This window comes from Stegastes partitus, unplaced genomic scaffold (assembly GCF_000690725.1).
Source record: "Stegastes partitus isolate 25-593 unplaced genomic scaffold, Stegastes_partitus-1.0.2 Scaffold86, whole genome shotgun sequence".
Lineage (NCBI taxonomy): Eukaryota > Metazoa > Chordata > Actinopteri > Pomacentridae > Stegastes > Stegastes partitus.
The window spans coordinates 524,031-536,857 of record NW_007577817.1 but is presented as its reverse complement, the minus strand read 5'-3'; the positions used below and the strand labels follow the sequence as shown (position 1 = coordinate 536,857).

Genomic DNA, 12,827 nt, shown 5'->3' with positions numbered 1-12,827 from the left:
AATGAAATGAAAAATACTTTATTTATCCTAGAAGGGAAATTCAATAATATATACACACAGTTGAAACCAGAAGTTTATATACACTGTATAAAAAGACATATAACCCTTTTTTTAACTGTCTAATATTAAATCAGAGCAGAACAGTATGTGAAAATATTGAAATAACATCTCAAGACATCGGCCAGGAAGTTAAAACTTGGGCACAAATGGGTCGTCCAAATGGACAATGACCCTAAGCATTCCGCCAAATTAGTTGCAAAGTGGCTTCAGAACAACAAAGTCAATGTTTTTGAGTTGCCATCCCAAAGTCCTGATCTCAATCCTGTAGAAAATTTGTGGACAGAGCTGAAAAGGCGTGTGCCTTTTCATCTATTCCTGTGTCAGGAATCGTCATCAGACCTCCAGGGACCTTAAAAATGAGTGGGCACTGTCGAGAAATGTGACTTGTTCAGCAAGGACAGTTCCAAACTTTTGAAGCTGGTCTGAAGTCACACAGGGAACGGAAGAAGCCCCTCATCAAAGAAAGGCAGAGGAAAGCCCGGTTACTATTTGCTGGGGATCACAAGTACTGGACTGTTGATGATTGGGCTAAGGGTCTCTTCAATGATGAATCCAATTTTCACTTGATGCCCACTCCAGCCAACTTACTGGTTAGGAGGAAGCCTGGAGAAGCCTACAAACCAGACTGTCTTGCCCCTACAGTAAAACATGGGGGTGGATCAGTGACCATCTGGGGTTGTTTCAGTGTGGGTGGAACAGGGCAAATGCAACTGTGTGAAGGGCAAATGAACCAGGTCATGTACAGGGCTACTCTTGAAAACAGTCTTCTTCCATCAGCTGGAAAACTCCTTCCTGCCTCGAATGACTGGATTTTCCAACAAGACAATGGCCCTTACCACACAGCAAGGTCAGTTAAAGCCTGCATGGAAAACCAGAACATTCGAACCAAGCCTTGGCCTGCTCAATCACCAGATCTAAAGCCAACTGAAAAACTTTGGAAAATCGTCAAAGGCAAAATGAAGAACCAAAAGCCCAAAAACAAAGCAAATTAGTTTGAATTTGTGCAACAAGAATGGGCTGCTGTGACAGCAGAACAATGTCAGAAGCTGGTGGAGAGCATGCCAAGATGCATGGCTGCAGTCATTAAAAACAATGGTTATGCAATGAAGTACTAACTCCTGTGTGTATCATGTGACTAAAACAGACAAAAGAAAGCATGGAATGCCTCAAAGCACTGTTTTTGGCAGTACAACACCATAGCTATTGATGTAAGAACTTAAGTGATTTTGGTTATTCTCAAGAAAACCAAGACTGATCCTTTGATTTTGCCTGTTTTGTGACTTATTTTTTAACAAGACTGATTTGTTGAGATTGAGTCAATGAACTGGTTGCACCTATATATACCTATCTTGTTGTGCACTTTTGTAATATATGTGTTTTGTAATTTATTTTACAATGTCATATCATATTATTGAGTAAGACAGAAGTGTTTTTTTCTTTTGCTTTATTCAGTGTTCCTCCTGTGCTGAGCTAAGAAAATACAGTGAATTTCTGCAGACTCCATGAAGGTGGTCCATGCTTTCAACTATTGCTTTTTATATTATCCAGTACAGACATGCCATAAACTTTTTATGGCAATGTGTAATGTAACTTGTTGGTTGGACATAAACACATGGTTTGTTTAGGAATCTAAGAATTGCTTTCACCCTGTTTTTCCCCACCTGTCAGTGTGACCTTCTTTGTTTGTCCCACCACAGCAATTATCTACTCACCAAATTGTCAAAGGTATGGGCTGTCATCAGTCCATATGCAGGGCAGTCCAACTTCTGAGTTATACGCACACCATTCTGCAATCTGTAACAAAAAACAAACAACACAGTGATGCATTTGGAACTGATTAAGGGGATGCACGAGAGAAAGTTGCCAGTCTCCCTCTGCTAATTTCTTGTTTAACCAAATTATTCCTTGGAATGGAACTAGACTGTTTAAGGAGATCTTTCCTTTAATGAACAGTACAGTGTCAGATATCATCAACTTCTCCCTACTAACAGGCTACGTAGCACAGGCTTTTAAAGTTGCTATAATAAAGCCACCTCTAAAAAAGCCTACTCTAGATCCAGGTGTTTTAGCCAATTACTGACCAATATCCAACCTTCCTTTCATCTCAAAAATCCTTGAAAAGGTCGTGGCAAACCAACTATGTGATTATCTGCATGTAAATGGTTTGAATGAAGAGTTTCAGTCAGGATTTAGAATCCATCAAAGTACAGAGACAGCACTGGTGAAGGTCACAAGCGATTTTTTTACCTTCAGAAAGTGGACTAGTGTCCGTTCTGGTTCTATTGGATCTCAGTGCGGCATTTGATACTGTTGATCATAGCATCCTATTGCAGAGACTGGAACATGCAATTGGACTTAAAGGGACTGCGCTGAACTGGTTTAAATCATATTTATCAGACAGATTCCAGTTTGTTCATGTTAATGATGATTCTTCCAGCCATACCAGAGCTGCTAATGGAGTTCCTCAGGGTTCTGCATTGGAACCAATATTATTTACTCTGTATATGCTTCCGTTAGGCAGCATTATTAGGAAGCACTGCATACATTTCCATTGTTATGCAGACGACACCCAGTTATATTTATCTATGAACCCGAATGAAATCAATCAGTTACTTAAACTCCAGGCATGTCTGAAGGACATTAAGGTCTGGATGACCTGTAACTTCCTTCGTTTAAACTCAGACAAAACTGAGGTTATTGCATTTGGCCCTGAACACCTCAGAAACTCACTATCTTCTAAAAAGGAAGAATGGTAATGTCTGAAGTCACATTCAATAGTGTGGAGAGGAAAAAATATCTTACCTGACCCAACAAGCTACTGCTATGATCAGTGCCAACGATCCAGCCACGATGAAGACGCTACTCATGACTGAGAAGAAATAGAAAAAGACAGTCAGGGGAAAAGAACGCTGTGCAGGCCTGATGGTGTTAGACGAAGACATGATCCCTGACTGAAAGCTTGGAGGACAGAGTGTAAAGTGTAAGTGCTGAAAGAAGAGCTGCTGAGAATAACTGAGTGTCTGTCCTAGCACTGCAATGCCAATACTGAAAACAACACTGATCACAGCAATGGGGTGTGGCAGAACTAATTGACATTAATATGTGAGTTCTGCTTTTTATAACCCCATACCAAATTGTGTTCAGTCATGAGATTTCAGAGCATGCAAAGCTACCATTTGGACAAAGGAAATCATTTAACTAAACTGGTCTAAATGCTCTGCAGTGTGAAGTTCTTTGAATGCCCTTACAGAGCTAAATGGGTGTTGTTTAAAAGATCTATTTTTCAACATAATCACATTTTGTATTAATGGAAAATAATAATCACAAAATTACCAAGAAAGCAGGTCCTGTTATTTTCCAACAAATTTTAACCAAAGTTTGCTCCCAAACCCCCACGGGAGCCTGTAAGACTACACATGTGAGCATCCACACACTGACCACAGCAAATTCTGTCTCTCTGGAACCGGACATCCTCCCCCTGGCATTTCTTTGCTTTTATCACATGAATGTTTTACTGGGTTGTGTGATCTGTGCATAGTAAAAGTAAAGGCCTTAACTGTATTATTATTACTGTCTTACTATATTTTTTATGCTGACTTCTTGCCTCTTGTGGGAAAATGAAGATAGAAGTGAATTGACCTTAAAGGTCACATATTTTAAAAATCCATTTTAATTGTGTTTGTGGCTGTTATAAACTTGGAAGTGTAAAATAAAAGCTGTTTAAATATGAAGAGGTTAACTTCTGCCATCCTTCAAATCCACAATAGTTAATCTCTCAGGTTTCCATGCAAGAAACTAAAGAGAATTTGACTTGATTTGTGCTATGTAACACCTAACTAACCGACAGCTATCTAGCTCAAACTGTGACGGCTGGAGATGACACATGCAGACAGTGTGTTCATCCTAAAGGAGACTGGAACAGCAGTAGCTCTCTGGGTTTTAGAACAGAATAGACTGTTTAGAACAGCCTCAAAACCAGGGGTTATATAGTCATGGTGAAATGAAGCATCTTTGCAGTATTTTGGGATAAAAAACTAAACTTTGACTAATTTGCTTCAAACAGTCTCCAAAGCAATTACTTAATTTTACACCAAATCAAAATAGGTCCATTCACAATATCTGTTCAGAATGTTTGTTTTAGGGTTTGTGTGTATTGGATATGCAAATCTCACCACAGCACTAAGGTTAGAACTACAGTTCTCCAGAGAGCAGTCAAGTTATGGCCAATAGACAGAAAAGACTTACCGATAAAGACACGGTCATTCGAAGGGTAGGGGAGTATGATGGGATCACTCAGCAGAGCAGGGGTGTGGTTTGTGGTTGTGGTGGGTAGAGCCGTGCTGGTAGAGCTATGGCTGGTGGGCTGCTCTGTGAGAAATGCTCTAGGGGCAGAGCTGGGCTCACTGAGCTGCTTGGATATGATGTCCTGGGAAGGTGGAGCTGAGATAAGGAACAAAAACTTCAGAGTCAGTACTTCAACGTGGATGTACTTGTACAAAACAAATATGGTAAATTAGTTGCCTGTCCAGTACCTGGCAGCCTTGACAAGGTTCTCTGCTCTTTGATGATGGCAGAGAGAAAGTCAATCTCTTCATCCAGCTGAGGATAAGTGCCCACCTTACCTGGAGGAGCACAAAACCAGAATCCATCACTGCCTTTAATTATTGTTTATTTTAACATAGGCTCAGTCCAGACACCCCGTCACTACTCCAGTCCTCAAAAGAGATGAAGTGGTACAAAGCAAACAGCAGTAGAAGGGTCAACAAAAAAGAAAACAAAGTCAGTGATAGCTGATGTAGTCATACATATATTTTAAAACTTTAAAACTTCTGCTGCATACATAAAATTGTATAAAGATGGTGAGAGGGAAATGTAAAACTTAAGCCACTTTTTGGAAAAAAAAAAGAAAGAAAAAAGCCTCAAACAAGGCAATGAGCTGGGAGAACAGATCCACACAATCATTTGTGTTACATCTTAGACCCACCAGTCGCACACTGACTGTCTAATATCTGACTGCTGTTTGAGGAATGACTGTACAGTGTGACCTATTACGCAATACCAATGAAAGAACAAAAGTGCTATGTGATGACATATGTCGTAAACTGCGCTATACAAATAAAATTGAAAGTAAAATTGAAATTGACAGTTAGCACATAGGTAGTGCAGTTCTTTAGATGTCGCAATAAACCTGTTTTGTAAGGTCACAGTGACATTTGACCACCATAACTGAATCAGTTCATTTTAAGTGGCAAGTAGTACTGAAAAAATAAGACAATGCAGAAGTGCCAAAAACAGTTCCTCAAAAAGGCCATTTGAGGCTGGCTCCAAAACAGGTCAATGCCCACAGACCCCAGTGTCAACATGCCCAGCGATACAGCAGAAATAAACATGTCTACAGCCTGTTATGATCACATTCTAGATAAATGGACAGATGTCTGACAACAAACACCAAAGATTCCAAAAAGCCCATAATAGAACTAATTCCTACAAAACATCAATGTTTTTGCTAGTGTTTCCTCCAGCCCTGGGACCCTGTGCTGCATTGCAGATTATGTTGCATGGGAGTTGAGTGGGAGGAAGTCACAGGCATGAGAGTGAGTGACACAATGTGTGGACGTGTGGGTGTGCTACACATTAAACTAGTGTGGGAAGATGAATGTGTGTGGAGGGCTGAACTGGAGTGGAAATATGTCAGATTTTTAAAAAAAATTATCTTTTAATGACAGTACACTGTATCTGTCATTCTGTTTAGTGAGTGGGCAAATAGATCTGTGTGTGTGTGTGTGTGTGTGTGTGTGTGTGTGTCTATGTGATTGTGTGTGAACAGATGGTGTGTGGACATTCTCAAAAACTCATGAAAATTTGCACACACATCAGAACTAGCGAAAAATTTGACATTGTATGGGACCAGTGTGTGTCTCAAAGTGGCTCCATAGCGCCCCCCACACACTTTGTAATATCTACTATGGCCAGAACACCTTCACCTACATCTACAAAATTTGTTAGGCATATGTGGCACATCAGGGTGCACAAAAAAGTCAGTGGGCACCATACCCTAAACCCACAGGAAGTCCACCATTTTGATTTGTGAGATTTTTGCTTATTTTTTTAATAATTTGCAAGAGCAAACTCCTCATAGGGGATAACTCCAAGACATCTAAAATTTGACCTGTACATACAAAAGGCCCTAATGACAATAAGTTATCAAAATCTTCGCAAAAGTCAAAGGGCGGGGCCATGGCCACCCCCTGAAGTTTGATGATTTGCCATCAAAAAGGAAGTGCTGTCTAACTACCATGTACAAGCCACAATCTGCCTCAAACTTTACATGTTTGATCAGTGTCCTGCCCTGATCACATCCATATGCCAATGTCCATTCACACTCATAGCGCCACCTGGTGGCAACAGGAAATGATATGCTTTACATTTTGATGCAATACTGTTAGCTCTTTGATCATATTAACCTCAAATGTGGTGACAAAAGCCTCAACAGGTTGATGATGACGCATGGAGAAGGCTGTGGAGAAAGCCCCTCCTCCTAGGGGGTAGCTCCCACATGCCTCAAATTTGGCCAGCACACACAACAGAGCTTGGTGATCAAAAGTTATCAAAATGCTCCACAAAAGTCTAAGGCGTGGCAATGACAGTCCTCTGAATTGTTATCATACGCCAGTAAAGAGGAAGCATGTCTAACGACCCTGTACATTCGCCAATCTGCCTCAGACTTTACATGCTTGATCACAGTCCTGCCCTGATGAAACCCATATCCATCCATCCATCCAACCACTATCTAATTCACACCTATGGACAATTTAGAATCACCAATTAACCTCAACATGTTTTTGGACTGTGGGAGGAAGCCGGAGAACCTGGAGAGAACCCATGCTGCACGGGGAGAAGAAAGAACCGGCGACCTTCTTACTGCGAGGCAACAGTGCTAACCAACTGCGCCACCTTGCAGCCTGAAAATCATGTGCTAATATCAATTCACAGTCATAGCCTTCCAGGAACTCAAGGCCCAGTTCACCTTTGCTCCCATCCTGGTACAGCCCGACCCACGCCACCAATTTGTCGTGGAGGTGGATGCCTCAGACACCGGAGTAGGTGCGGTTCTGTCCCAGCGCCCCAGGGCACTAGTTCACCTCCAGGGTTTGGAAGGCCTTCTGTACAGCACTTGAGGCCACAGTCAGTCTGACATCTGGGTTCCATCCACAGAGCAACGGCCAGACGGAGTGACTCAACCAGGAGATGGAAGCCGCCCTCCGGTGCATCGCCTCAGAGAACCTGACCTCATGGAGCACACAGATCCCTTGGGTGGAGTATGCGCACAACACACTCCCCAACGCCTCCTCCAGTATGTCACCGTTCCACGGTTACCAGCCACCCCTGTTCCCAGACCTGGAGGAGGAGATTGTGGTACAGTTGGTGGCTGCCCGCTTCCATTTCTGTGCCCGGACCTGGTGCCAAGCCCGCGCCGCCCTGCTAAAGGCCTCCCAGAAGAGGCAAGACCAGGCAAACTGCCACCATTCCGTCGCCCCGGTGTACACCCCTGGACAACGTGTCTGGCTCTGGGCCAAGGACCTTCCCCTCCGGGTGGAGGCCAAGAAGTTAGCCCCCCGCTTCGTGGGGCCATTCAAAGTGGAGGCTGTCATCAACCCCTGTGCCGCCCGGTTAAAACTCCCCCGGTCCATGCGAGTCCACCCCACTTTCCATGTGTCGCAGCTCAAACTTGTCCTCTGAACTTTGATGCTTCGCCATTAAAGAGCAAGTGCTGTCGCCTGACCCTCTGAGAGAGGCAGGGGCATCAGACCCAAAGTAGCGCATTTAAAATGTAGTGATAATTGGTTAATAATAATAACAATACAGACAATCAGAAAAATGCCAAATATTGGCCTTGATAATCGGTCAGGCCAATAATCGGTCTGTCCCTGAAAGTTATATGATTAGAAGGTTTTCACAGAAAATAATTCTTTCCTATCTTTCCTACCTAACTCAAATGTTACTTACTTTGTAGTTACTGAATGTTGTTATTTTTCTAATTCAATAGTTACTGTGTTAATTTAAACCTGTCATGTATCAATGTTTTGTGCTTTTAATTTTGTTATTTAACATAAATCGGAAGTGCTTTTATTTTGAAGGGACATCCGACAGATAATAGGGAAACTGAAAAGATGCAAAGGGAAACACCAATGGTAAAATAATGGCAACGTAAAGTTAAGAAAAGTCTGATGAAGGAAAGACACGCACATCCCCGAGGTCCACTGGGTTGGGTGCTGGATCACAAAATGTCAAAGATGAGAAAAGAAAAGAAGAACAGAAGCACGATCAGTACTTCGTAATGTATGCAATCATGTATAGAAAAATGTTTTTTACAAAAAATGAATGAATAAACACAACATACTGTTTACCTGCCGATGTGCCACGTGATGAATGCTGTGCACTATGGGTACTTAAGATGGCGGCCTCAGTCTAATGTTTAGCAGTCTGAGGAAGAGCATTTTGCTCAAAACGTCACGCCAATAAATTGTAAAAGGGAGCTTGTTCGGTGTGCGGATCGTTCTTCTGTTCTTCTTTTCTTTTCTCAACGTAAAGTTAAGAGACAAAACAAAACATAAAAGGGCGAACGCGAGACATTTAGCGGCAGTCGAGAGGGCAACAAGGTAAAATTTTAACTGTGTCTAATTGTCAGTTTGTTTTATGTTTATTGTGGGATAATTTTAGCGATTTGCTTTGCTAAATTCAATGTGCTGATGTTATGTGTTTTTGTCTAGCTCTTACGTTGATCATAGGAGAAAAGGAGGAGAGATGACAAAGTGTTAGACCATCAGTCCAGGCTTCTCATCAGGCCTGTTTCATAAGTTTATTTTTTAAATAATTCTGTTGAACCATAGTTCAAAGCAATGACTGATTTTCATTGCTTAATTTTCATAGAATTTTTATTTATTATTACTTTTGTCAGATTCAAGTTATTTCTGTGACCGTTGTGGGTTTTTCTTTCATTAACCGAGGCGTACCAACAATTTTGTCCACGTGTTTAACTAATAAAGTTACTACTGGTACTTTGTGTGTGAATGTACACAGCTCTCTGTCTTTGGAAACACTCATGGATCCCACCGCTGTCTGATGCTGCAAGTATGTAATAAACTTGAAAAATTCAGACATGAAGCAGTTCAATTGCCTTTAGATTGACAGAATGGAGTGCATATCTGAAAGTGCCTCAATAATCTTTTCTTGAACCTTCTACTCTGGGGTATTGTTGTTGAACTGAGCTGCTGTGTTTTTTCCTCAGCATTATCCCCCACTCACTGGACAGTTATTACATTGGCAAGAAAAAGCATGTGAACCTTTTGGAATTTCAAGGTTTTCTGCTTTAATTAGTTGTAAAATGTGATCTGATCTTCATCTAAGTCAAATGTATTGACAAATATAATGTGCCTAAAATAATAACAAAAAAATCTTCCATGTCTTTATTGAGAACAACCATAAAAACCTCATAGTGCTGGTGGAAAAAGTATGTGAACCCTTGGGTTAATCACCTCAAAAAAGCTAGTTTTATTCAGTTGTTGGCATACCTGGAGTCTTGTTAAGAAAATGAGTTTGGAGGTGTGGACTAGAGCTACTTTGACTGATAACAAACATGCAAACATTTTGAGAATATGCTTTTGTGAGCCATGCCTTGCCACCCTTTGGGACTGTGACTACTCTACCAAGAAGTTGGAACTCAGTAAAAATGACACCAAGAGCACAACGAAGACTAATCAGTGAGGTAAAGAAACAACCCCGGGTGATAGCCAATGATTTGAAGACAACGTCAGAACTGGCTAGTATCTGTGTTCATAAGTCTACAGTATGTAAACCATTAAACAAGCAGGGTGTCTATGGCAGGACACCACGAAGGAAGCCACTGCTTACTAAAAAGAACATTGCTGCATACCTGAAGTTTGCAAACGAGCACATTAACACTCCATAGTGGTAGGGGTAAAATGTTTTGTGGACTGCTAAAACTAAGATTGAACTTTTTGGAAAGAACACACAGCACTACATCTGGCATAAAAAGGGCACTGCATAACGTCATGACAACATCATCCAAACGGTAAAGCATGGTGGAGGAAACATTATGATTAGGGCCTGCTTTGCTGCATAAGGGCCTGGCCAGCTTTCAATCACTGAGGGGAATATAAATTCCCAAGTGTATCAAAAAATTCTTCAGGATAATGTAAGAATATCAATGGAAACTCTGTAGAAACTGGGTGATGCAACGGGACAATAACCCAAAACACCAGAGCAAGTTCACAACAGAATGGCTTCAGAAAAACAGAGTCCACCTTTTGGAGCAGGCAAGTCAGAGCCCAGACCTTAACCCAGTAGAGATTTTATGGAATGACTTGAAGAGCGCCATACACGAGACATCCAAAGAATATGCCAGAGCTAAAGCAGTTCTGCCAGGAAGAATAGGCTAAAATTCCTCCTGAGCGAATTGCAGGTCTGCTCCACAGCTACAGGAAGTGCTTGGTTGACGAAATTGCTGCCAAGGGTGGGTCAACCAGTTACTATCTGAAAGGGTTCGCTTACTTTTTCCAATACTATTTTGAAAGTTGAATGAGTGAATGGGTAAAGACCGATAGGTCAATAAATACATGAAAGATCAGATTGTTTTTTTGTTATAATTTTAGGCACAGTACATTTGTCAATACTGTTGACTTAGATGTAGGTCAGATCACATTTTATGTCAAATTAAAGCAGAACACCATGAAATTTCAAAAGATTTACATACTTTTTCTTGCCACTCTACTTCTTGACAGCACTGGCAGAGCAGTGTCATGTCCAAGAAGTTAAGTTTAGTTTTTGTCTTGTGTCAATGTGTCATGGTTTCCTGTTTTATTTTGACATTTAACTCCCCTCTTGTTTCAGGTAACTTGCTCCTTCCCCTTGTGTGTTTTCCACTGGTCTGATTGTCTGCGCTGCCCTGATTGTTTCCACCTGTTCCCTGTAACCGTGTGTGGGTATATGTAGTCTGTGTCTCTCTTTGTCCTGTGCCAGTTCGTCTTGTCTTTTGAAAGTCAGAGAAGCTACGCCAGTCCATGCCATGTTGTTTTGTCAAAGTCAGGTTTTGTATTCTTTTGATACTTTGCTTTGTGTTAACCACAGTCTTGCCTTATGTTATTTTGATACTTTGTCTTGCCTTTTTTTATAGTTACAGTTGTTTTTCCTTGTAAGAGTGATTTTTTGTTATGCAGTGTTTCTAGAAGATTTTCATCAGTTTTCTTTTGTTGCTGTTATTTCTCTCAGTGAGTGATTTTTAGTTGTGTAGTTTTCCTCTGTAAGAGCAATTTTCATTTGGAACTTTGTCATTAAAAGATTATGTATTTGAACTTTGTCTCCTGAGTCGTGCATTTGGGTTCACGCCCTAGTCCAGTTGTGACAAGCAAGACACAAAAACAAACTGTCACACAGACTCACACACACACCTAAGCAAGATAATCTGCCTGTAAAACCCCCGAGAGTTTTAGCAAGAAATTACAAAAAGACTATGTATGATGTATAATGTATTTTCAGGGTGCTGAGCTACAAAGTCAGGGCTGTTGGCAATGATAGGAGATCTCCACTGCTGTCACATACACTGATGAACTTCAAAATTAAATTGCTTAAATTTCTATCCATACATGAAATAATTATTCCTGACAGTCATAGACTAGTACTGGTGATCCTCTAAAAATCCTGATTGTGTAAGCTTGACTTCATATCAGAAAGGGGTTTTTTTTTCAAGACTTACCATGGCATTTCTAAATAAGATACTTAAATCTCAGCTGTTTTAAGTAGAACTATAACAAACCATGCAGGGCTTTTTGGCTTTTGGCATATTAATACATTTTCCAAAAAACAGAGCTGGGACCAGCTATGTAGTCATAGCAAAGGTCTCTTACCTACCTTTAATAGACTGAGCAGTTTTAGGACCATGTCTCCGCTTGACCACACAGAGACCATAGGAATTCTCCACCAGAGGGCGTAGGCAGGGGCCGCAGGAAGAGCTGCCTGGCTGACAGAAGTGTCGTCCTGCCTGGGCACAATCTAAACTTCTTGGGCACAGATGAGAGCCTGTGGAGGAGGACCCAAAACAACCATTCATTTTCATGCTTTGAACTGAAACTGCTCCAATTTCTATTTTTATATTCTTCATTTTTATTCAGCAAAAAATACAATTTCATTATTTCAATTTTCATGTTTTCTCTAGCTGATTTTGATAGAATCAGTTCAACATTTCAAAAAATACCCTGCTTTGCTTTCTTCCAGGATGAAATGCGTAAATCTGATCAACCAGCTGTAGCTGGCAAAATCTCTTTTAAATTACCCCAGGAACAAATGTCAGCTTTATTGTTTCCTCACCCACAAACTAACCAATTAGTCCACAGCCCCGGACCCGAAATTTTCAGTATCGGTACCACCCAAGGTGACCAATTCTTTTTGGTATTTTTAACTTGCTATATGTCTCTAGTTTGCATTTATATATGATAGCCCTTGCAGACTCACAGCTTACAATGTATTATCACTTGTCTCATGGACATGGCCCATGATGAAAGGCGTTGGGTCTGAGCCAAAAGTCCCATCAATGCGAAGGGACGGGATTTGATAGGATTGTTCCTCTTTACAAAACAATAAGAAATGCCACATGCCACACATCATCATCTGTAGTAATAACTTTACAGCACAGAACAATACTACAACAAACTTGAGACTGAGAAAGATTTCGTTGCTATGTTAACAAGATT

At 41.0% G+C, this 12,827-nt stretch overlaps 1 protein-coding gene across 1 annotated transcript in view; it reads right to left on the bottom strand.

The window, feature by feature from the left end:
• npdc1b (neural proliferation, differentiation and control, 1b) overlaps nucleotides 1–12,827 on the bottom strand; it is a 40,565-nt gene that overhangs the window by 11,912 nt on the left and 15,826 nt on the right. The window contains exons 2-6 of the mRNA XM_008277023.1: nucleotides 11,989–12,156; nucleotides 4,593–4,682; nucleotides 4,306–4,500; nucleotides 2,863–2,929; nucleotides 1,773–1,854 (exon numbers count right to left, since the gene is read on the bottom strand). Of these exons, the coding sequence (XP_008275245.1) occupies nucleotides 1,773–1,854; nucleotides 2,863–2,929; nucleotides 4,306–4,500; nucleotides 4,593–4,682; nucleotides 11,989–12,156 (602 nt within the window). The remainder of the gene's footprint in view (nucleotides 1–1,772; nucleotides 1,855–2,862; nucleotides 2,930–4,305; nucleotides 4,501–4,592; nucleotides 4,683–11,988; nucleotides 12,157–12,827) is intronic.